Raw genomic sequence first — 26020 nt, 5'->3', positions numbered from 1 at the left:
CCAAAACAACCCTTTGGCGAACCTTTGGAAAATTAGCGATCTTCTGCCACCTCCTGGTACTCCCAATGTGAAAGCCACTTGGGAGGCAGCCAGGCGGAATCTCATTCGGGCTAGGGAGTTAGTAAGGAGGAAGTAACAACCGAGGTCGTATTGCCAATCCCTTCCAGGTGGGGGATCTAGTTTACTGCAAGGCTCACCCAGTCAGTTCGGCTGTGGATAAAAGAGCTGCTAAACTTTGCTACAGGTGGACTGGTCCCCACCGCATCTTGAAGTTTCTGACTCCGGTGACTGCCCCGACTGGGAGATCCTCAGTCCGGGAAGATTTTCAGGAAGGCGCACATATCCCATCTGAAGCCTTGCCGGGAGTCATCCGTGATTTCTCTTTAGTCTGTGCGGGAGGGTTTTAGGTCCAGAGGCCTGATCACCTCTGCTCTTTCTTCCTGATCAAGGTTCCTGTTTTCTTCTTTGTACCCACGCAACTCTTGGAGTGATTTCTTGCCTCCAACTGGATTTTCTTGGTTTTCCCTTCTGCAGACTTCAGGGTTTCCGGTTTATAATTCTTCAACCATTTGGGGGGAGAGGCATTTCGTTTGCTTCTTCATTTTTAAGAAATTAACAGAGGGGAGTGTTCCTCCTTTTGGGGGGGGGGGGAGTCTGAGCCGGTTCAATACCTATATCTCCCCGGCTCATGTGTGTTTTATATAGTGTATGTGTGTGTGGTTTATTGGCTGCAGAGCCCACTGACCTTTTGAAGGCGTTTGGCCTTTCCGGTAGAGTGGTAGAGTGGTAGAGACTCCGAGCCGTGGTGTACAAGTTAGGAGTAGCTCCAGTTTAATATTTTGTCTAATTAAGTGTTTGTTAGTTTTGCTGACCTGTTCTCCTTCTGACATGTGCGGCTAAGTTTACGGCCCCTCACTGATGAGGTCCAGGAGATGAGTTGATTTTCTGCTGTCATCTCTCCATCATGCGTGGTCGCAGAGAACCTTCGCTTTTGCGCTCTGCTGAAGGACGGCCACCATGATGGACATTTCTACTAGTCAACATCTGTGATACCCTGATCATATTCTTTATTTATTTGTTATTGTTATTGTTGCCATTTATATAGTTTATATTTTGTTATTTAATTTTAAGTTAGTTTTAGATATTATTTAGTTATTTCTTGGATTTCATTAGGAGCCCGCCCTTAGCCGAAGGATACCGGGTGGAATAGGCATTTCTTGTTTCAAATTATGGCGTTTCTAATTTTTGTATGCAGGTGCACCTGACAAGGATTGTTTGAGGTATACTACTGCAGGCACTTTTTATTTTTTTTATTTTTTTTTTTTTATTTATAGTATATATATATATTTTTATATTGACTGGATAGGCCTATGCTGTGTCTTAGTAAATGAACCTGAGTATACTGACCACGGTGTTCTTTTTTACCTAGTTTTGTTTTGATCCGGCATCCCGTTCGCCACCATGGGCGCGCGCTTCCCTGATGGTTTGCTGTGGGTGTGCGAGCGGCGATGTACGGTTTCACTCTGAGATATTTCAATTTCACTATGGAGAGCCATTTTCAGTGAAGATGTGTTTGAACTTTAAACTTTAATGTATTTTTAAATACAATTTTAGTTCTCGTATTTGATTCAAGGTGGTTCTTCATATCAAGGCAAATAAGTTTGTATTCTTGCAGTTGCGCTAGAAAAAACACCACAAATTTAAAGTACTCGTACAATTATGACTGGACTTTTTGCGGCTCAGTAGTAGTTGTTACGAAGTGGTGAAGAAAGCAGTAATTCTGATATAACCCTTAAAAATTAAGCGATCGCATTTGACAAATGGAACGCGATGTATTGAGTAATTCAAGTGCTGCAAAATTGTTCATGTATGTAAAGGAACAGTCTTTTACAGAGCACAGTTCTTTTATGCTTGTGCTCTCACAGAAGAAGTATCGAGGACAAACATTTTACTCTTGTCGTGGACGGTGTCTTGATGCGGGATGTAGTCGCCTCAGAGGTAACGATCTTGTTGGATTTGGGCCACAATATGTCAGCTGTTCAGGATAAGCGTTCATTTATGATACAAGTAAGGTAATTAAAGAGCTTTAAATGCCATCCATTGACGGATGTTATGTGGGTATATTCTACCATTTATACACCCACACTCCAACTGACTGTGCCTCCATTTCGACTTTTATTTATGGTTAGTTGAAATAAATAAGAAATACAACTATTTTTTGTGCAACAAACTTTTAATTAAGTATTCAATTTATTTCGTATACAATTATCAGGTAATTTAAAATTAAAGCACTTAACCTATAATAAGACTGATTTCATATTTTATCCCCATATTAAACGTTTTATATATATGTAAAGAAATTAACGATATAAAACAATGCCAGTAAGTGACCTCCAAAGCCTCTGGTGAGACGCCGGAAGAACTTGGAGTACTTGTAACCAACAGCCCCTATTTCAGAGACACGTGGAACTTGAATGACAGTTTCTAGTTCGTTCATCACTGTGGCCTCGGACTCAATCATGAAAGGATCTGTGAACATGAACACATACTATCAGCTGTCTTCCTGGTACAGTTATTTGATTTCATTTAACTTTTTGAAAACTGTGATTGATATCTAAGAGAACTAAACAGATTGATTAAATATTAAGAATCATTGAATCGTTGAAATAAATAGTACAAATTATGATCATTAGTATAAACAAGTGAGCCATTGTTTGTGTTTACCAACTTAATCCCAATAGCCGTCTAGGAATGAGAAAAATTTCTCTGTTTTAATAGTAAAATAATTAGTTCAACTAAAATTTTACAAACGTAGTAACTACAGTATATATTTTAAAGATAACTATAATCCTACAATAATATGGATGACTACAATAATAATGTGGTAGTCTTAAAAACAAAATCCTTGCTGGAAGCTACCTATATACTGTAAACTTTTGAATGTTTCCCAAATACTACATAATAACACATTTCCCCTATCACCCATAAGATAATTCCGAGTACAACAGAAAAAAAGGGAATTATATTATTTTACAGAAGAATGCAGATCGGATGATTTTATTATTTCTATGTCAGTTTTGGAGTATATCTAGACCTAGAATGTTTCAAACTACCACAAATTCAACTTTTTCAGCGTTGAATGAACGCTAACAGAACCATTGAAATATCAATGTTGATGTTATTTATTAGTTGAGTGGGCAATGCAAATGGTTGTAGATATGGATAAACGCTAACTAAACCGTGTATTCAAAAGTTTAACGTTATTTCCTCACACAGCACTGATGACAAAAAAAAGCCTGGAAATCAGTTTGGACATTATTAAAATCACTAACATCACTAAAACTTTTAGTGGATCTTTTTCAGCTTCTGCGTCAATAAAAAAGAATGTTTCCGTTATTTTTGTTAGTACAAGAATTAAATTTTTTTTATAAGTTATACCATTCCCTTCGCTATATATAAATGGTGATATACACATCGTTGGTGTTTATTGTGGTGCGATCGATTTAAGACTTGGGAAATATTTTTTCGAATTAATAGCTCTTTCAGATAAATTCCCTAGATGTAAAAAAGGATGAGAATTTTTATATCACTATGTACGTAAAAATACAGGCATTTTAATTAGGAAATATAGACAATTTTGTAAGCAGCCCTAGATGAACGCGAATCAACATATCGGTGTACAAAATGTGTCGTTATGTACTTGTGTTATAGCTGCATGGATTAAGATATTCTATATTAAATTATTAAGTAAGCAAATTATATTTTTAGATTGGATATTATTTGTTAAATTTACAGATTTTTTATACTCATCCTTAACTAAATTAATTTTTATATCCATGCGTAACTAAATTAATTTTTATAGAAATAAATATGATGTTAAAAAACTACTAATACATTTAAAACCCATTAAAAGCATGTATTGTTGTGTAGAACATGTTATTATGTAGCATAAGCAACATAACTTAAATATTTCAGCACAAGAAATATTAATCTGTAACCGATTATTGGATATAATTAAAAGAAATCCACTAAAAACTTTTCAGTATCCACAGTAGGCCTAGTTTAAAAATATTCCAACTTAAAACATTATATATACATATACATACATACACACATATATATATATATATATATTAGATATCTATTTAATTTCTTTAATATGTTCTTACTTATTTTAACGGCCAATCCATTTTACCAAAATTGTAAAAGTCCAACAGGTTAGTTTAAAACCAAACTAAAATCAAGCAACAGCAAAACAAAACAAAATGGTAAATTATAAACACATTTAAATATAAATCAAGGGGGATACAAACCAAATCGGGTAAGATCAGAGATGAGCCGAATATGAGGTAGGAGAGCTGAGATTCTCTCCAAATGTCGACGATAGCAGTAGTAACTACATGCCATCGTCTGTATGAGAAAGCATTTAACTGCTGCCAGGATCAAATAAATACTATTCCAAGCTGCAACATTAAACATTACTTAGATCAGAAACAGCCAAATGTAATCCTGAAGAGTATCATTGTCTATGGTACAACAGAATAATCATTCCTTGATCCTGGAAAACAACTACAGGCAATCGTAAAAAATACGTGGGAGAAACATATTTACCCTGAGTTAAACATGATGCATCAACTCAACTATTGCTTGATTCAAAACACAAACGCTGAACCACTAGGTTACGTAGGAGCAATACACTTTCATTGTGACAGACATCATAATACATCCTGCATAAATTACTTACTCATAACAAATAGAACAAACGCATTCGTAGCGGCAATACACTTTTTCTGTGATTACTGTATTCTAACGCGCAACAACAATCTGAATTACTTAAGGCAGGACAAACACACAGATCGTTCAAGTAACAAAAGACCAAACTAATCTTAGTGTGACAAACAAAGTTTAAGACTATTATCAATACATTCTCAATACAAGATACAATATTTTGATATAAATTTTGACTTAATATTTTTAATTAATTTACTGCAGGCAATCGTCAAAAAACTTAGGAGCAACATATTTTCCCTGTGGTAAACATGCTGTATCAACTCAACTATTGCTTCACTCAAAACAAATACGCTGCACCACTGGGTTACTTAGATCAATACACATTCATTGTTACCTGGTTTACCAGTTGTGGCCTTAGAAAACCGTAACTAAAACATAAAGTCCAACTGACGTTTCTGTGATAATAAAATTATACAGTAACCGGAATCACAATTTCATAAGACCATGGATTCATGGTTAGCTTAGGGTACTATGATTATCGTATACTTATCAGCGTATAGTAGTTCACATGATATACCTGTAGTTTTCGTAATTTCCAGTTTTGTGAAGTCACTATAGTGTTGTCTCAGTGAGCAGAATATAATAGTAGCACTAAGGACTGCATAACTGCACTAAGGTTTGGTACACATAACGTTATATACCTGTAGTTTTCGTAATTTCCAGTTTTGTGAAGTCACTATAGGGTTGTCTCAGTGAGCAGAATATAATAGTAGCACTAAGGACTACATAACTGCACTAAGGTTTGGTACACATAACGTTATATACCTGTAGTTTTCGTAATTTCCAATTTTGTGAAGTCACTATAGTGTTGTCTCAGTGATCAGAATATAATAGTAGCACTAAGGACTACATAACTGCACTAAGGTTTGGTACACATAACGTTATATACCTGTAGTTTTCGTAATTTCCAGTTTTGTGAAGTCACTATAGTGTTGTCTCAGTGAGCAGAATATAATAGTAGCACTAAGGACTACATAACTACACTAAGGTTTGGTACACATAACATTATACAGGGTGATTCGGTTAGTGTTACCGGCACTTTCTGAGCTGATTGTACTATAAAAAATAAAGAAAAAAGTTCACATAAACATGGGTCCGGAAATGCTTCCTTACTGGGTTATGGCCAATTGAAGATTTCACCAAAAATTGTGTGCAGGAGGTCAAATGATGATTTGCCGCGTGTTTATGAAGAGATATTTATAGGCGAATGCAACTTTTTCTAACGTTTGACATAAGGCAGATTTGTTCCAGTTTTCCTGAAGTCCTAACTGACAAACTGGGCACGACCAATCTCTTGGAATACGAGATTCGTCTTACAGACACCCGTCCTGTACGTTCCCATCCATATAAGCTTGCTCCGCCCAAGATGGAAATTCTGAGAAATATGATTGATGATTTACTTAAGAGTGGGGTAATCGAGCCGTCTTGCTCAAATTTTTCCAGTCCAGCGTTTCTAGTGCCGAAACCTAATGGGAAGTCCAGATTGGTCCTGGATTATCGAAAGCTCCATGCTCAGATAGAAATTTACTCCGTGCCTCTCCCCGATTTGCATTCTGCTTTCGACTGGTTTGGTAAGGCCAAGTATTTCTCCATTTTTTATCTTAATCAGGCATATCATCAGATTCCTCTAAAACACGAGTCTCGACCTCTCACTGCCTTTTGTGTGCCTTGGAATTTGTACCAGTTCACCCGTGTGCCAATGGGCTTGGCTGTGGGGGCCCAAACACTCACCAGACTCCTGGATTCTATCTTTCATGATGTCAAATTTAAGTTCGTGTTCAACTATCTGGATGACCTGCTTGTGTACAGTGAGAGTTATGAGGAGCACTTGACTCATCTAGAGGAATTCTAACTAGGCTGCGAGAGTCTGGCCTTACCGTCAATCCTGAAAAGGTGAGTTTTGCTCAGCCTGAAATATCGTTTCTGGGTCATCTTGTCTCTTCTCGAGGTGTTTGTATTGATCCAGAGAGAACCCAGGCAATCAGGGAGTTTCCTCCTCCTAAGGATGCCAAGGGGATTGCCCGTTTTGTGGGAATGATAAATTTTTATCGTCGTTTCATCCCCAATGTTGCTGAAGTGGCGGCCCCTCTGAACTCTCTTAGGAAAAAGGGTGCCAAGTTTGAGTGGGGTGAAGCGCAACAGACTGCTTTTGAGCAGCTGAAAGAGGCAGTGATGCAGCCTCCAGTCTTGGCTATGCCTGATTTTAGTCGTAAGTTCGTCTTGCAAACTGATGCTTCCTCCTTAGCCGTTGCTGCTGTTTTATCGCAAGAAGTAGATGGTATCCGGCAGCCCATAGCTTATGCTTCACGCACGTTAACCCCTTGTGAGAAGAAGAGTTGTTCTGTTTATGAGCTGGAATGTTTGGCTGTCGTGTTTGGAATTAATAAGTTCAGGCGTTACCTAGAACATAAAGAATTTTTGTTGGAAACCGACAACCAGGCACTTTCTTGGCTCCTTGCCCACCCCCGTCAGCTCGGGAAGATTGGTCGCTGGGTAGTCCAAATTTCTGCCCTTAAGTTCACAGTGCAGCACGTGCGAGGCACCCAAAATATCATAGCGGACACTCTGTCACGCATGTATCACTTACCCAACGACCACCAGAATTTATCAGAGCCGCCATGTTGTGGCGTGCTCCTAGACTTTCCTCTGGCATTTTCGGACATTGTTCCACACCAACTTAAGGATCCCGAGCTGACTGCTATCATCAATGAGCTTAAAAACGGAGGTGCCCACCCTCCTTATTTTCTGTACCGAGGTGCTCTATGCTGCCGTGACAAGCAGCGGAGAAAAACCTAAGTTAGTGCTGCCAAGCTTTCTTGTACCGATGGTCTTTCAGTATTTTCATTCTTCTCCTGTGGGCGGACATCTAGGAATTCATAAGACCATCGCGAAGATTAGGGATCAGTTCATCTGGAAAGGTATGGACCGGGATATTGCAGCTCGAGTACGTTCTTGTGAACTGTGCTCGCTAAGCAAACCCGCTCAAAATACCAAGTTGGGTCTTTTGTCATCTGAGGTGGCGGAAAAACCTTTGGAGAAGGTTTTCATTGACTATGTTGGGCCTCTCCCGCGTAGCAAGTCCGGAAATAAGTTCCTACTTGTTTGTGTGGATGCCTTCTCCAAGTTTGTTTGGTTGTTCCCATTGCGGAGTGCTACCGCGCAGCTCACGGTGCAAGCACTTCATAACCATTTTTTTCAACACTTTGGAATCCCCGCCACCTTAGTTTCCGATAATGGTTCACAGTTTGTCTCCAATATCTTTAAAAGAATGTGCTTTGGGCACGGAATCCGCCATGTGACTACTTCCCCTTTCTATCCTCAGCCTTCTCACGCCGAACGGTTTAATCGCAATCTTCGATCTGCCTTTCATGCGGAAAATCAGACCACCTGGGATCAACAACTACCTTGGATCCAATTTGCCTTTAATACGGCCCAGCATGAAAGTCACAAGGCGGTACCTTTCGAGTTATTATTTGGCTTTCCGCCAAACAACCCTTTGGCGAACCTTTGGAAAATTAGCGATCTTCTGCCACCTCCTGGTACTCCCAATGTGAAAGCCACTTGGGAGGCAGCCAGGCGGAATCTCATTCGGGCTAGGGAGTTAGTAAGGAGGAAGTACAACCGAGGTCGTATTGCCAATCCCTTCCAGGTGGGGGATCTAGTTTACTGCAAGGCTCACCCAGTCAGTTCGGCTGTGGATAAAAGAGCTGCTAAACTTTGCTACAGGTGGACTGGTCCCCACCGCATCTTGAAGTTTCTGACTCCGGTGACTGCCCGACTGGGAGATCCTCAGTCCGGGAAGATTTTCAGGAAGGCGCACATATCCCATCTGAAGCCTTGCCGGAGTCATCCGTGATTTCTCTTTAGTCTGTGCGGGAGGGTTTTAGGTCCAGAGGCCTGATCACCTCTGCTCTTTCTTCCTGATCAAGGTTCCTGTTTTCTTCTTTGTACCCACGCAACTCTTGGAGTGATTTCTTGCCTCCAACTGGATTTTCTTGGTTTTCCCTTCTGCAGACTTCAGGGTTTCCGGTTTATAATTCTTCAACCATTTGGGGGGAGAGGCATTTCGTTTGGTTCTTCATTTTGAAGAAATTAACAGAGGGGAGTTCCTCCTTTTGGGGGGGGGGGGAGTCTGAGCCGGTTCAATACCTATATCTCCCCGGCTCATGTGTGTTTTATATAGTGTATGTGTGTGTGGTTTATTGGCTGCAGAGCCCACTGACCTTTTGAAGGCGTTTGGCCTTTCCGGTAGAGTGGTAGAGTGGTAGAGACTCCGAGCCGTGGTGTACAAGTTAGGAGTAGCTCCAGTTTAATATTTTGTTTAATTAAGTGTTTGTTAGTTTTGCTGAGCTGTTCTCCTTCTGACATGTGCGGCTAAGTTTACGGCCCCTCACTGATGAGGTCCAGGAGATGAGTTGATTTTCTGCTGTAATCTCTCCATCATGCGTGGTCGCAGAGAACCTTCGCTTTTGCGCTCTGCTGAAGGACGGCCACCATGATGGACATTTCTACTAGTCAACATCTGTGATACCCTGATCATATTCTTTATTTATTTGTTATTGTTATTGTTGCCATTTATATAGTTTATATTTTGTTATTTAATTTTAAGTTAGTTTTAGATATTATTTAGTTATTTCTTGGATTTCATTAGGAGCCCGCCCTTAGCCGAAGGATACCGGGTGGAATAGGCATTTCTTGTTTCAAATTATGGCGTTTCTAATTTTTGTATGCAGGTGCACCTGACAAGGATTGTTTGAGGTATACTACTGCAGGCACTTTTTATTTTTTTTATTTTTTTTTTTTTATTTATAGTATATATATATATTTTTATATTGACTGGATAGGCCTATGCTGTGTCTTAGTAAATGAACCTGAGTATACTGACCACGGTGTTCTTTTTTACCTAGTTTTGTTTTGATCCGGCATCCCGTTCGCCACCATGGGCGTGCGCTTCCCTGATGGTTTGCTGTGGGTGTGCGAGCGGCGATGTACGGTTTCAATGGTAGCAGAGCGTGGTTAGCTGCTCTCTCAGCTGTCTCTCAGTTCTGGTTTTGTTTGTTGGTGTAGGTTAGTGTTAGGTAGGGGGAGGTTAGAGTACACAACTTTTTTTTCATTAGGAGCTCGCCCTAGGACAGGATACCGGGTGGAATTGGTTTAGTGTCTTGCTTCCTGCAGACTTACCCTTTGCAGGGAGCAAGGGACTCTAAATTGCTTAACCGCTAAATTTATCTAACTGTACTCTACTTCTCCCCTATCAATGTGTTGTTTTGTTATATTTATTGCTTCTGTGTTTATAGGTTGTGGTTAGTGTATATTTGCAGGGTATCCTTCTATTAGGTAGCAGGTATTAAGTTCTTCACTTGGACCTCGTCAGTGTAAGCCTTTTGTGAGTTGAGTCCACTTAGGTTACTAAGTAATTGTTGCGTACGCTTTGTTGTTTATTGTTGTATGTATTTGTCTTAATTGTTTGGTATGGCGTTTTCCCTGGTGCCTGAACATCTACGCAAGCCCGAGTTGGTTTTTGAGGTCCTGGCGAGAGGACAGAAGCCCGAGGGAGATGTGAGGGCATTAAGAGCTCAATTACGGGTTTGTATAGCGTTGGACCGCAGCTGGAATGCAGAGTTCCAAATTAACACAGAATTTGAGTTTTGTAAAACCCGAATGGAGGAATTAGAAGACGATATTAATTTTGAGTCACTTCCCATGTCCGGGTCAGCAAAGGCTAGATTGGCATCTCAGCTTTTACATTGGCGTGACAGAATAGTTTTACTTATGTCAGCTCCTAGTTTAGACTCTGATATTAAAAGTTGGGCTTTTTCGGCCAGTAACAAATTAAAACAAGCCTTAGATGGTTTGAGTGAGGTGCGCTCGGTGAAAGAGAAGGGGGTACTATTTACCGCTGTCACTCCAACGGAGGTTCCCACTACCATTACTTTTGCTAACCATCCACCGGCTCTTTCTTTCGAGCCTCCCAGAGTTACTATGTCTCCGATGGGTAGTGGCCCTCCTGAAGCGGCTGGTGAGGCATCATCTATAGTTGTGCCTTCCTTTTCTAGCTTTGGCAAACTGCCCCATCCTTTGGGCCTGCCCAGAGTTGATGGGCTTGACACTAATTTACTTATCCATTTCCTTCTGGAAGTTTTTAAGCTAAGAGAATTTCCTGGTATGACAGATGCCATGCTTATGCAGATTTTAGCGCAGTTTTCCTTAAGGCCGCTTTTTGATCGCATTCTAGACTGCCTTAAGAGAGGTGCCACCTTTGACCAGTTCCACGCCGAGATCTTGGAGTTCTTTGTACCTGCTCGGGTTAGGGAGCGCTTGCGGGTGGAACGCGTTTATCGTCCTCAGGCACCAGACGAGACGTTGAGCCATTTTGTCGGGGAGATACGGGATGTAGCCCGGGTGTTGCGCTTGAGCTTGAGCGAAACGGAGTTGGTGAGCCTTATTTTGGAGGGCATTAAACCTGAAGAACGCTCCCGTTTGATTTTTTGTAGCCGTCCCGCATCTTTTGCGGATTTGGACCGCCTCTCCATCATCTCTAGAGGGGTTCAGGATGCGGATGATCAAAGGGAGGCCATGTCGAGGCATCTTCCTCACTTGCCTCCGGGGCCGGTCCATGCTCCGGTGCAGTCTGAGCCAGCAGCTTCTCCTTCCCGTAGGCAGCCTCCTACCTGTTATGGCTGCAAGCAAGTGGGACATATTAGACCGTTTTGTCCACTTAATAAAAAAAACTAGTAAGCTTGCGGACGAGTAAGCCTGACTCGTGCCGTAAAGGTAATTTTGAGGGCAAATATGTACCTGATTTTGATGGTAAAAGGGTAGCTGGTTTAATACAGAACAGAAAGAAAACAAAAAGAAATAGACTTGGGGACAGTTATCATCGTTGGCCGAGAGGGGAGGTTGCTGCTCTGGCTGCGCAGGGAGTAAGGGCTGCCCGCTCAACCTGCCCACAACTGGATGTACTTGTGGGGAATGTGGTGCAGAAGGCCCTGGTTGATTCTGGGTCAGCACGCAGCCTGATTTCTTTGTCGTTTTTTGAAGATCTAAAATCCTCTGGGCTAATACGGCAGGTTGAGAATAGTTCACTTATCTGCTGGACTGCTTCACGCACACCTTTACCTATTATCTGTAGTGCCCAGATTCACATCAAAATTAATTATTTCTCTTGGGATTGGAGCTTTTTGGTGGCTAAGGACCTGACTTTTCCTTTCATCTTGGGAGCAGTTTTTATCGGAAAAACTTGCATGATTTTGGATTTGGCCTCCAGTCATGTTTCCTTTGCTTTCGCCAGGCGGGAGCTCGTTCCCTTTTCAGATGTCGAGTCTCGTGGGACTGCTGCCTTAGAGATGGAAGATAAGAGCTTGACTCCTCCTGACCAACTAGGACATCTTACGCCGAAAGAGGCTGAGGACATAAGGCAGATTTGTTCCAGTTTTCCTGAAGTCCTAACTGACAAACTGGGCACGACCAATCTCTTGGAATACGAGATTCGTCTTACAGACACCCGTCCTGTACGTTCCCATCCATATAAGCTTGCTCCGCCCAAGATGGAAATTCTGAGAAATATGATTGATGATTTACTTAAGAGTGGGGTAATCGAGCCGTCTTGCTCAAATTTTTCCAGTCCAGCGTTTCTAGTGCCGAAACCTAATGGGAAGTCCAGATTGGTCCTGGATTATCGAAAGCTCCATGCTCAGATAGAAATTTACTCCGTGCCTCTCCCCGATTTGCATTCTGCTTTCGACTGGTTTGGTAAGGCCAAGTATTTCTCCATTTTTTATCTTAATCAGGCATATCATCAGATTCCTCTAAAACACGAGTCTCGACCTCTCACTGCCTTTTGTGTGCCTTGGAATTTGTACCAGTTCACCCGTGTGCCAATGGGCTTGGCTGTGGGGGCCCAAACACTCACCAGACTCCTGGATTCTATCTTTCATGATGTCAAATTTAAGTTCGTGTTCAACTATCTGGATGACCTGCTTGTGTACAGTGAGAGTTATGAGGAGCACTTGACTCATCTAGAGGAATTCTAACTAGGCTGCGAGAGTCTGGCCTTACCGTCAATCCTGAAAAGGTGAGTTTTGCTCAGCCTGAAATATCGTTTCTGGGTCATCTTGTCTCTTCTCGAGGTGTTTGTATTGATCCAGAGAGAACCCAGGCAATCAGGGAGTTTCCTCCTCCTAAGGATGCCAAGGGGATTGCCCGTTTTGTGGGAATGATAAATTTTTATCGTCGTTTCATCCCCAATGTTGCTGAAGTGGCGGCCCCTCTGAACTCTCTTAGGAAAAAGGGTGCCAAGTTTGAGTGGGGTGAAGCGCAACAGACTGCTTTTGAGCAGCTGAAAGAGGCAGTGATGCAGCCTCCAGTCTTGGCTATGCCTGATTTTAGTCGTAAGTTCGTCTTGCAAACTGATGCTTCCTCCTTAGCCGTTGCTGCTGTTTTATCGCAAGAAGTAGATGGTATCCGGCAGCCCATAGCTTATGCTTCACGCACGTTAACCCCTTGTGAGAAGAAGAGTTGTTCTGTTTATGAGCTGGAATGTTTGGCTGTCGTGTTTGGAATTAATAAGTTCAGGCGTTACCTAGAACATAAAGAATTTTTGTTGGAAACCGACAACCAGGCACTTTCTTGGCTCCTTGCCCACCCCCGTCAGCTCGGGAAGATTGGTCGCTGGGTAGTCCAAATTTCTGCCCTTAAGTTCACAGTGCAGCACGTGCGAGGCACCCAAAATATCATAGCGGACACTCTGTCACGCATGTATCACTTACCCAACGACCACCAGAATTTATCAGAGCCGCCATGTTGTGGCGTGCTCCTAGACTTTCCTCTGGCATTTTCGGACATTGTTCCACACCAACTTAAGGATCCCGAGCTGACTGCTATCATCAATGAGCTTAAAAACGGAGGTGCCCACCCTCCTTATTTTCTGTACCGAGGTGCTCTATGCTGCCGTGACAAGCAGCGGAGAAAACCTAAGTTAGTGCTGCCAAGCTTTCTTGTACCGATGGTCTTTCAGTATTTTCATTCTTCTCCTGTGGGCGGACATCTAGGAATTCATAAGACCATCGCGAAGATTAGGGATCAGTTCATCTGGAAAGGTATGGACCGGGATATTGCAGCTCGAGTACGTTCTTGTGAACTGTGCTCGCTAAGCAAACCCGCTCAAAATACCAAGTTGGGTCTTTTGTCATCTGAGGTGGCGGAAAAACCTTTGGAGAAGGTTTTCATTGACTATGTTGGGCCTCTCCCGCGTAGCAAGTCCGGAAATAAGTTCCTACTTGTTTGTGTGGATGCCTTCTCCAAGTTTGTTTGGTTGTTCCCATTGCGGAGTGCTACCGCGCAGCTCACGGTGCAAGCACTTCATAACCATTTTTTTCAACACTTTGGAATCCCCGCCACCTTAGTTTCCGATAATGGTTCACAGTTTGTCTCCAATATCTTTAAAAGAATGTGCTTTGGGCACGGAATCCGCCATGTGACTACTTCCCCTTTCTATCCTCAGCCTTCTCACGCCGAACGGTTTAATCGCAATCTTCGATCTGCCTTTCATGCGGAAAATCAGACCACCTGGGATCAACAACTACCTTGGATCCAATTTGCCTTTAATACGGCCCAGCATGAAAGTCACAAGGCGGTACCTTTCGAGTTATTATTTGGCTTTCCGCCAAACAACCCTTTGGCGAACCTTTGGAAAATTAGCGATCTTCTGCCACCTCCTGGTACTCCCAATGTGAAAGCCACTTGGGAGGCAGCCAGGCGGAATCTCATTCGGGCTAGGGAGTTAGTAAGGAGGAAGTACAACCGAGGTCGTATTGCCAATCCCTTCCAGGTGGGGGATCTAGTTTACTGCAAGGCTCACCCAGTCAGTTCGGCTGTGGATAAAAGAGCTGCTAAACTTTGCTACAGGTGGACTGGTCCCCACCGCATCTTGAAGTTTCTGACTCCGGTGACTGCCCGACTGGGAGATCCTCAGTCCGGGAAGATTTTCAGGAAGGCGCACATATCCCATCTGAAGCCTTGCCGGAGTCATCCGTGATTTCTCTTTAGTCTGTGCGGGAGGGTTTTAGGTCCAGAGGCCTGATCACCTCTGCTCTTTCTTCCTGATCAAGGTTCCTGTTTTCTTCTTTGTACCCACGCAACTCTTGGAGTGATTTCTTGCCTCCAACTGGATTTTCTTGGTTTTCCCTTCTGCAGACTTCAGGGTTTCCGGTTTATAATTCTTCAACCATTTGGGGGGAGAGGCATTTCGTTTGCTTCTTCATTTTGAAGAAATTAACAGAGGGGAGTTCCTCCTTTTGGGGGGGGGGGAGTCTGAGCCGGTTCAATACCTATATCTCCCCGGCTCATGTGTGTTTTATATAGTGTATGTGTGTGTGGTTTATTGGCTGCAGAGCCCACTGACCTTTTGAAGGCGTTTGGCCTTTCCGGTAGAGTGGTAGAGTGGTAGAGACTCCGAGCCGTGGTGTACAAGTTAGGAGTAGCTCCAGTTTAATATTTTGTTTAATTAAGTGTTTGTTAGTTTTGCTGACCTGTTCTCCTTCTGACATGTGCGGCTAAGTTTACGGCCCCTCACTGATGAGGTCCAGGAGATGAGTTGATTTTCTGCTGTCATCTCTCCATCATGCGTGGTCGCAGAGAACCTTCGCTTTTGCGCTCTGCTGAAGGACGGCCACCATGATGGACATTTCTACTAGTCAACATCTGTGATACCCTGATCATATTCTTTATTTATTTGTTATTGTTATTGTTGCCATTTATATAGTTTATATTTTGTTATTTAATTTTAAGTTAGTTTTAGATATTATTTAGTTATTTCTTGGATTTCATTAGGAGCCCGCCCTTAGCCGAAGGATACCGGGTGGAATAGGCATTTCTTGTTTCAAATTATGGCGTTTCTAATTTTTGTATGCAGGTGCACCTGACAAGGATTGTTTGAGGTATACTACTGCAGGCACTTTTTATTTTTTTTATTTTTTTTTTTTTATTTATAGTATATATATATATTTTTATATTGACTGGATAGGCCTATGCTGTGTCTTAGTAAATGAACCTGAGTATACTGACCACGGTGTTCTTTTTTACCTAGTTTTGTTTTGATCCGGCATCCCGTTCGCCACCATGGGCGCGCGCTTCCCTGATGGTTTGCTGTGGGTGTGCGAGCGGCGATGTACGGTTTCACTCTGAGATATTTCAATTTCACTATGGAGAGCCATTTTCAGTGAAGATGTGTTTGAACTTTAAACTTTAATGTATTTTTAAATACAATTTTAGTTCTCGTATTTGATTCAAGGTGGTTCTTCATATCAAGGCAAATAAGTTTGTATTCTTGCAGTTGCGCTAGAAAAAACACCACAAATTTAAAGTACTCGTACAATTATGACTGGACTTTTTGCGGCTCAGTAGTAGTTGTTACGAAGTGGTGAAGAAAGCAGTAATTCTGATATAACCCTTAAAAATTAAGCGATCGCATTTGACAAATGGAACGCGATGTATTGAGTAATTCAAGTGCTGCAAAATTGTTCATGTATGTAAAGGAACAGTCTTTTACAGAGCACAGTTCTTTTATGCTTGTGCTCTCACAGAAGAAGTATCGAGGACAAACATTTTACTCTTGTCGTGGACGGTGTCTTGATGCGGGATGTAGTCGCCTCAGAGGTAACGATCTTGTTGGATTTGGGCCACAATATGTCAGCTGTTCAGGATAAGCGTTCATTTATGATACAAGTAAGGTAATTAAAGAGCTTTAAATGCCATCCATTGACGGATGTTATGTGGGTATATTCTACCATTTATACACCCACACTCCAACTGACTGTGCCTCCATTTCGACTTTTATTTATGGTTAGTTGAAATAAATAAGAAATACAACTATTTTTTGTGCAACAAACTTTTAATTAAGTATTCAATTTATTTCGTATACAATTATCAGGTAATTTAAAATTAAAGCACTTAACCTATAATAAGACTGATTTCATATTTTATCCCCATATTAAACGTTTTATATATGTAAAGAAATTAACGATATAAAACAATGCCAGTAAGTGACCTCCAAAGCCTCTGGTGAGACGCCGGAAGAACTTGGAGTACTTGTAACCAACAGCCCCTATTTCAGAGACACGTGGAACTTGAATGACAGTTTCTAGTTCGTTCATCACTGTGGCCTCGGACTCAATCATGAAAGGATCTGTGAACATGAACACATACTATCAGCTGTCTTCCTGGTACAGTTATTTGATTTCATTTAACTTTTTGAAAACTGTGATTGATATCTAAGAGAACTAAACAGATTGATTAAATATTAAGAATCATTGAATCGTTGAAATAAATAGTACAAATTATGATCATTAGTATAAACAAGTGAGCCATTGTTTGTGTTTACCAACTTAATCCCAATAGCCGTCTAGGAATGAGAAAAATTTCTCTGTTTTAATAGTAAAATAATTAGTTCAACTAAAATTTTACAAACGTAGTAACTACAGTATATATTTTAAAGATAACTATAATCCTACAATAATATGGATGACTACAATAATAATGTGGTAGTCTTAAAAACAAAATCCTTGCTGGAAGCTACCTATATACTGTAAACTTTTGAATGTTTCCCAAATACTACATAATAACACATTTCCCCTATCACCCATAAGATAATTCCGAGTACAACAGAAAAAAAGGGAATTATATTATTTTACAGAAGAATGCAGATCGGATGATTTTATTATTTCTATGTCAGTTTTGGAGTATATCTAGACCTAGAATGTTTCAAACTACCACAAATTCAACTTTTTCAGCGTTGAATGAACGCTAACAGAACCATTGAAATATCAATGTTGATGTTATTTATTAGTTGAGTGGGCAATGCAAATGGTTGTAGATATGGATAAACGCTAACTAAACCGTGTATTCAAAAGTTTAACGTTATTTCCTCACACAGCACTGATGACAAAAAAAGCCTGGAAATCAGTTTGGACATTATTAAAATCACTAACATCACTAAAACTTTTAGTGGATCTTTTTCAGCTTCTGCGTCAATAAAAAAGAATGTTTCCGTTATTTTTGTTAGTACAAGAATTAAATTTTTTTTATAAGTTATACCATTCCCTTCGCTATATATAAATGGTGATATACACATCGTTGGTGTTTATTGTGGTGCGATCGATTTAAGACTTGGGAAATATTTTTTCGAATTAATAGCTCTTTCAGATAAATTCCCTAGATGTAAAAAAGGATGAGAATTTTTATATCACTATGTACGTAAAAATACAGGCATTTTAATTAGGAAATATAGACAATTTTGTAAGCAGCCCTAGATGAACGCGAATCAACATATCGGTGTACAAAATGTGTCGTTATGTACTTGTGTTATAGCTGCATGGATTAAGATATTCTATATTAAATTATTAAGTAAGCAAATTATATTTTTAGATTGGATATTATTTGTTAAATTTACAGATTTTTTATACTCATCCTTAACTAAATTAATTTTTATATCCATGCGTAACTAAATTAATTTTTATAGAAATAAATATGATGTTAAAAAACTACTAATACATTTAAACCCATTAAAAGCATGTATTGTTGTGTAGAACATGTTATTATGTAGCATAAGCAACATAACTTAAATATTTCAGCACAAGAAATATTAATCTGTAACCGATTATTGGATATAATTAAAAGAAATCCACTAAAAACTTTTCAGTATCCACAGTAGGCCTAGTTTAAAAATATTCCAACTTAAAACATTATATATACATATACATACATACACACATATATATATATATATATATTAGATATCTATTTAATTTCTTTAATATGTTCTTACTTATTTTAACGGCCAATCCATTTTACCAAAATTGTAAAAGTCCAACAGGTTAGTTTAAAACCAAACTAAAATCAAGCAACAGCAAAACAAAACAAAATGGTAAATTATAAACACATTTAAATATAAATCAAGGGGGATACAAACCAAATCGGGTAAGATCAGAGATGAGCCGAATATGAGGTAGGAGAGCTGAGATTCTCTCCAAATGTCGACGATAGCAGTAGTAACTACATGCCATCGTCTGTATGAGAAAGCATTTAACTGCTGCCAGGATCAAATAAATATTATTCCAAGCTGCAACATTAAACATTACTTAGATCAGAAACAGCCAAATGTAATCCTGAAGAGTATCATTGTCTATGGTACAACAGAATAATCATTCCTTGATCCTGGAAAACAACTACAGGCAATCGTAAAAAATACGTGGGAGAAACATATTTACCCTGAGTTAAACATGATGCATCAACTCAACTATTGCTTGATTCAAAACACAAACGCTGAACCACTAGGTTACGTAGGAGCAATACACTTTCATTGTGACAGACATCATAATACATCCTGCATAAATTACTTACTCATAACAAATAGAACAAACGCATTCGTAGCGGCAATACACTTTTTCTGTGATTACTGTATTCTAACGCGCAACAACAATCTGAATTACTTAAGGCAGGACAAACACACAGATCGTTCAAGTAACAAAAGACCAAACTAATCTTAGTGTGACAAACAAAGTTTAAGACTATTATCAATACATTCTCAATACAAGATACAATATTTTGATATAAATTTTGACTTAATATTTTTAATTAATTTACTGCAGGCAATCGTCAAAAAACTTAGGAGCAACATATTTTCCCTGTGGTAAACATGCTGTATCAACTCAACTATTGCTTCACTCAAAACAAATACGCTGCACCACTGGGTTACTTAGATCAATACACATTCATTGTTACCTGGTTTACCAGTTGTGGCCTTAGAAAACCGTAACTAAAACATAAAGTCCAACTGACGTTTCTGTGATAATAAAATTATACAGTAACCGGAATCACAATTTCATAAGACCATGGATTCATGGTTAGCTTAGGGTACTATGATTATCGTATACTTATCAGCGTATAGTAGTTCACATGATATACCTGTAGTTTTCGTAATTTCCAGTTTTGTGAAGTCACTATAGTGTTGTCTCAGTGAGCAGAATATAATAGTAGCACTAAGGACTGCATAACTGCACTAAGGTTTGGTACACATAACGTTATATACCTGTAGTTTTCGTAATTTCCAGTTTTGTGAAGTCACTATAGGGTTGTCTCAGTGAGCAGAATATAATAGTAGCACTAAGGACTACATAACTGCACTAAGGTTTGGTACACATAACGTTATATACCTGTAGTTTTCGTAATTTCCAATTTTGTGAAGTCACTATAGTGTTGTCTCAGTGATCAGAATATAATAGTAGCACTAAGGACTACATAACTGCACTAAGGTTTGGTACACATAACGTTATATACCTGTAGTTTTCGTAATTTCCAGTTTTGTGAAGTCACTATAGTGTTGTCTCAGTGAGCAGAATATAATAGTAGCACTAAGGACTACATAACTACACTAAGGTTTGGTACACATAACATTATACAGGGTGATTCGGTTAGTGTTACCGGCACTTTCTGAGCTGATTGTACTATAAAAAATAAAGAAAAAAAGTTCATATAAACATGGGTCCGGAAATGCTTCCTTACTGGGTTATGGCCAATTGAAGATTTCACCAAAAATTTTGTGCAGGAGGTCAAATGATGATTTGCCGCGTGTTTATGAAGAGATATTTATAGGCGAATGCAACTTTTTCTAAAGGATTTTTAGATGCGAAATTGAATAAAGTTCATCTCATAGCTGTATCTCATATAGATGTTTTGTTATACTACTACAAAAAACAGAAATAAAATAATTTTGAAAACACTTTTTTAAGGTTTAACGGACAATTATTTTGTTTAAATAGGCATTGAAGACCCACATTTTTACAAAGAAACTTGCAGAAAATTTAATTCTGAATAAAATTATGTGCCACACGGCTATTAACAGCGAAGTATTAGTTTCTGGAATTTAATTTTACAACAAAACATTCTACCAAGCAAGAAATTCCGAAGCAAAGGAAAAACCGCATTTTAATGACATAGAGTAGCCTACACATAAGATTTATTAGGATGCAATTTAAATTAAGTTTTAAATAAATTATTGCTTTTCATCTAAAGCTTATAATACTACGTACCATTTTCATAACAGGTGTTCAAAAATCAGTCCTTGTACTTCAATACACTTAGCAGCTCGCTTTCTGATTGATCGAGTTATCCTCCGCAACGCTGCACGATTTGTTTTGATTTGTGCGGCGGCATCTTCAATTCGATTTATTAACTCTTCACGTGTATTTACTTTTTCCTGGTACACCAGGTTCTTCATCCAACCCCATATACAGAAATCTAATGGAGTTAGATCTGGTGATCTTGGTGGCCAAGTGTGTGGTCCACCGCGACCAATCCATCGCCCGGGAAACTGCTCGTTTAAGTGCATTGTTACATTATGGGAAAAGTGGGCAGGGGCACCATCATGTTGATAAATAATATTGCACCCTGCTGCTAATGGAAAATCTTCTAATAATAGTGGTAGTTGTTCTGTAAGGAATTCTAGGTACATGCGGGAATTTAGATGTCCTCGGAGAATGAATGGTCCTATTAATCGATCATAAATGAGTCCACACCATACATTTACACTAAATCTGTGTTGAAATTTGCGCACGAATGTACTATGTGGATTTCCCTCTGCCCAAGTGTGTTCTTTGTGATTGTGAAGTTTGACGCCATCTCGGGTAAATGAGCGTCATCAGTGAATAAAATGGTTCTATGATGTTGACGGTTTCTAATTAACCCAGTTGCAAAATTCCAATCGAAGAGGAGGATCTGTTGGTTGGTTGAATACTTTTGAACTTGTTGTTTATGGTAAGGGAACATGCTATTTTTGCGCAAAGTTCTCCATACTTCAGACTGAGACACTGCGAATCGCCTAGAAAGACGCCCGTGTACTGACACCAGGACTGCGTTCAGTAGCCATGATTATAGCCTATTCCCATATCTACATTATTCTGGGCAGGGCGATCCCGATAATTATTAATACTAGGAAGTTTACCTGTTACTCTTAGGGTACGAAAATGATCCACTGATCGTTTTTGGGTTTGGAACTCTGCGATTAGGAAATCGTCTTCGGTATTCTGCAGTAGCAGCGGTTGCATTTCCGTCACAAACGCCTAAGACAAATACCATGTCGGCATATTCTTCCGTTTGTAAATAACAAAGGCATTGCAATTGTGATAGTAAGTTACTTTAAAATACACTTCACTAACAAACGAGTAGTAAATTAATTGTATTAAATTGCACTCATTAAACTAGTACAGAATTGGTAACAAATAATTTGGATTCCTCAATAAATTGCAGTGTATTGTTGAACAGCTGATTTGTGATACCAACTTATAAAAAACATAATTTACCTTCTGTAAAGCTAACGTGACAAAGATATGTAGGGACATGATGTAACCATTTGGATAGTTCCTAAAAAGTAATAGTATTATTGTTTTTTAGTTGAGCATTAATCTATTAAAATCGTATTTACAATTGTATGCTAATCAATTATTTGTGTACCTTATATCATTACATTACGGTGTTTATTTACTAAATACGTATATCTTGCTTGGTAGAATGTTTGTTTGTAAAATTAAATTCCAGAAAACTAATACTTCACTGTTAATAGCCGTGTGGCACATAATTTTATTCAGAATTCAGAATTAAATTTTCTGCAAGTTTCTTTTGTAAAAATGTGGGTCTTCAATGCCTATTTAACAAAATAATTGTCCGTTAAACCTTAAAAAAGTGTTTTTCAAATTATTTTATTTCTGTTTTTTTTTAGTATAACAAAAAAACTAAATGAGATACAGCTATGAGATGAACTTTATTCAATTTCTCATCTAAAAATCCGTTAGAAAAAGTTGCATTCGCCTATAAATATCTCTTCATAAACACGCGGCAAATCATCATTTGACCTTCCTGCACACAATTTTTGGTGAAATCTTCAATTGGCCATAAACCCAGTAAGGAAGCATTTTTCCGGACCCATGTTTATATGAACTTTTTTCTTTATTTTTTATAGTACAATCAGCTCAGAAAGTGCCGGTAACACTAACCGAATCACCCTGTATACCTGTAGTTTTCGTAATTTCCAGTTTTGTGAAGTCACTATAGTGTTGTGTCAGTGAGCAGAATATAATAGTAGCACTAAGGACTACATAACTGCACTAAGGTTTGGTACACATAACGTTATATACTTGTGATAAAAAAACGAAACACGATTTCCCATAAGGCGTTTCGCTTTTTGTGATGTGGAGCTTGGTAAACGTAAGTCGTGAAAATTTTAAAGGGCTGGCCGATTGCAGCCGTATGTAAAAACTATTTCTGAAACGGAATTTAAATATCCTATGTATATATGCCTTTTATGTTTATGTCCTATAATCTAAGGAGCTCACGTTTGGTTGTAGCGTGGGAGCGGGGTAGGTTTAAGGGAATTGAACTAAAATTAAAAAAATATGCCTTTTTACTTGCCCCACTCTTCTACCGCAGTGCCTGACTACTGCATTGTAAACTAGTCCGCACTGTGTTAACTTTTATTATTCAACTTAAGAATATAATGTAATTCATTGTTAACTGTAGAGTGAATCATGTGCATATTTAATTAGTACTCGCAAGTAATGAATTAACGAAAATAATCGTAAGTTGAACATGTGTATATTGCCTACTTAAACATATCATTAATATTCAACTAAATTTCTTAAATTATAGTAACCAAAAATCAATAATTTTTTAATGCATGTATATGTGTGAAATAAATTGATAACTACAAAAGTTACAATACAATTAATAATGTTAAACAATGGTATAATCAAAATACAAAATTATCTACATTAGAAGTACTTACCAATGACAAAAATTCTCTAATTTATAAAAATAAAACAAGAACAACAACTGAAACAATGTGGTTAATAATACGAGTATACTAAGCAAACATAATATTGTTCCAATTTAAGAAAATATATATATAAATTATAATAATTTATTGTTATTACATTTTAAATGTTTTTAGAAATTCATGAAGAGTGATTGGCAGGGAACCCTGACAGTTAAGTGCTACTCAGCTCGTTAGTCCTATACCGCAGTTAAATGTCAATAATTATAAACAAGCCATAATCAGAAACATATATATTCATAAACAAGCCAAAAAAGTACTTTTGGTCCAAAATTAAAACAATATACCATTAGATACGTTAAAATATAATCTGAAACTGCAAGCAGTTAAGGAAGCAGAACAGCAGAACTGATTGCTTCGACAGATATTACCATGTGTGATTCTAAGAAAGTTATATAATATGAGTTTTGCCAGTTTACCTACTCTCCAACGATATAAATAACACTTTTTTAAACTTTAAAGTTTGCTTTTTATGACTCGTTGTAGGAGCAAAAACTTCACTGTGTGATATTTAAAACGAAATGGTGAAATGGAATTCCGGATTGCAAAATTATGTATTATGTATGTAATTGTGTATAAACTGTGTATTCTCAATCAGTAAACAAACACAATCAGTATCAGTAAAAAGTATTGTGTGATTTAGTCAATAATTGTATTATATTATGCTTAATCCTATGCGATTGGCAATTCACTTCTTTCATTCAATTTATGTATCATTCAATTATTTACCAGACTGCCAGAAATTATAAATTTATAATTTTTAGCTTAAATAATTCGTAGGTTATTTTAATATTAGTACATTATTGCAGTGCGAGATATATATGGCAACCGATATTTACAATTTTTTTATTGTTTATAATTTCATAATTTTGTTAACTCATCATTCCATTATAATTTAGTCTGATATTAATCAAAGACTGATTCTTTTAGCAAGAATAAAATGAAATACCAATTCTTAAAATTCGTAAAACTAATCAGTAATTTGTTCTATTCAGTTCAAAAGCTAGTATATGTGTTTCGTTAATATTAATTCCCTATGCATAATCATTAGAAATTGGCAAGACCTTCTTCATTTTAAATTTAGTATTTCTAATTTTTGTTAGATAGCATATATAAGTTAGTCATATATTAAAATACCAGAAGTAAATTTGTAACTCAGTGCATTGAAGATTAATTTATAGTAATTTTTTAATTAAACTGTAGGAAAACCATTCTATTTAGCACAGAATAATATTTAAAATAAATTTCCATTAACTGCAAAAGATAAAAAGTCCAATCCGTTTGTCAATCATTCATTCCATTCACTAAAACTTACCCTCTGAGTGGTTGGTGCTGTCCATGTTGACACTGTTGGGGTATCACTGCAGGTGACCGACCGTGAGGACTGACTTTATAGAGGCTGGGCTGGGAACTCCGTTACAACACGGCGTTTGAGCGATAAGGCTAGGTACGATAAATATTTCTACTAGTTTACCACCTGGCTTTGTTCTTTAATATATTTGGCGTGATTATTGTCACGTCTTGACGCATGAATACAATTAAATATTTCAATATATACATCGTGTCAATTAAAACTATCAATTTAGAAAAATTAATACATATAGAAAGGTTTATGACATTTTCACTATAGGAAGTAACGCAATATTATTTAATTTATGATTATTTTACACATTCTGTTATAAACGGGTTATTGTTCGTATAACTAAACCCAACCTACAATTTGCTTATAAATGCAAAAATCATAGTTTATCTTAGGATTATTTAAAATTTTAATAAACATTAACGGGAGTTTTATTTTTTATACACGTGTGGAAGAAAGGTCATATTTAATTTCCCAAAACAAAAAGTTACTGAATTCTTGTATCGCTGATGCCCGCTATGAACATCACGATACCCAATGTGATAAAATTCGCAATTCTTTCATCGTGAAAAACGCAATCCTTCCAACACTTACTTTTGTGGCTGTAATTTGCAGATAATTTAGTGGATATGATATTTCGCTTTATAAATTTAGAAAATATCCAAATTGAAAATATCCAACATTCACCACTATATTATTGCTTTATTTAACAAGAATTTAGAGTATATAATAAAATTAAAATTAAAAACACTTTGTATGGAAGGAGAAGACATTCATTAGTTGAAATGTATTGTCTTAACAACGCATTATGAATAGTGTTCTGTTGATTTCGATTACATGATTTCAAAGACCATAATTAGATAAACAACTTTGGAGTTGATCTTATGCTGGAGACAAATAAATGAGTCCTCAGATGATACATGAATAGGTACGATTCCACGAATAGATAAATTAATAGCAGAACTGTCACGCAACTAATTGTGCAAATC

At 38.2% G+C, this 26020-nt stretch overlaps 1 protein-coding gene across 1 annotated transcript; it reads right to left on the bottom strand.

The window, feature by feature from the left end:
• Positions 1–2341: 2341 nt before the first annotated feature.
• On the bottom strand, positions 2342–25011 carry LOC124369601. Its single transcript, XM_046827651.1, has 5 exons — positions 24987–25011; positions 18758–18907; positions 16787–16975; positions 4314–4463; positions 2342–2529 (listed from the first exon to the last, which is right to left on the bottom strand). Exons 1-5 carry the CDS (start codon positions 25009–25011, stop codon positions 2342–2344), a joined length of 702 nt encoding a protein of 233 aa, XP_046683607.1.
• Between the last annotated feature and the right edge of the window lie 1009 nt (positions 25012–26020).

This window comes from Homalodisca vitripennis, chromosome X (genome assembly GCF_021130785.1).
Source record: "Homalodisca vitripennis isolate AUS2020 chromosome X, UT_GWSS_2.1, whole genome shotgun sequence".
In the NCBI taxonomy this organism is placed as follows: Eukaryota; Metazoa; Arthropoda; class Insecta; order Hemiptera; family Cicadellidae; genus Homalodisca; species Homalodisca vitripennis.
Note: the sequence above shows the minus strand (reverse complement) of the source record. Positions and strands in the feature narration are given on the sequence as shown.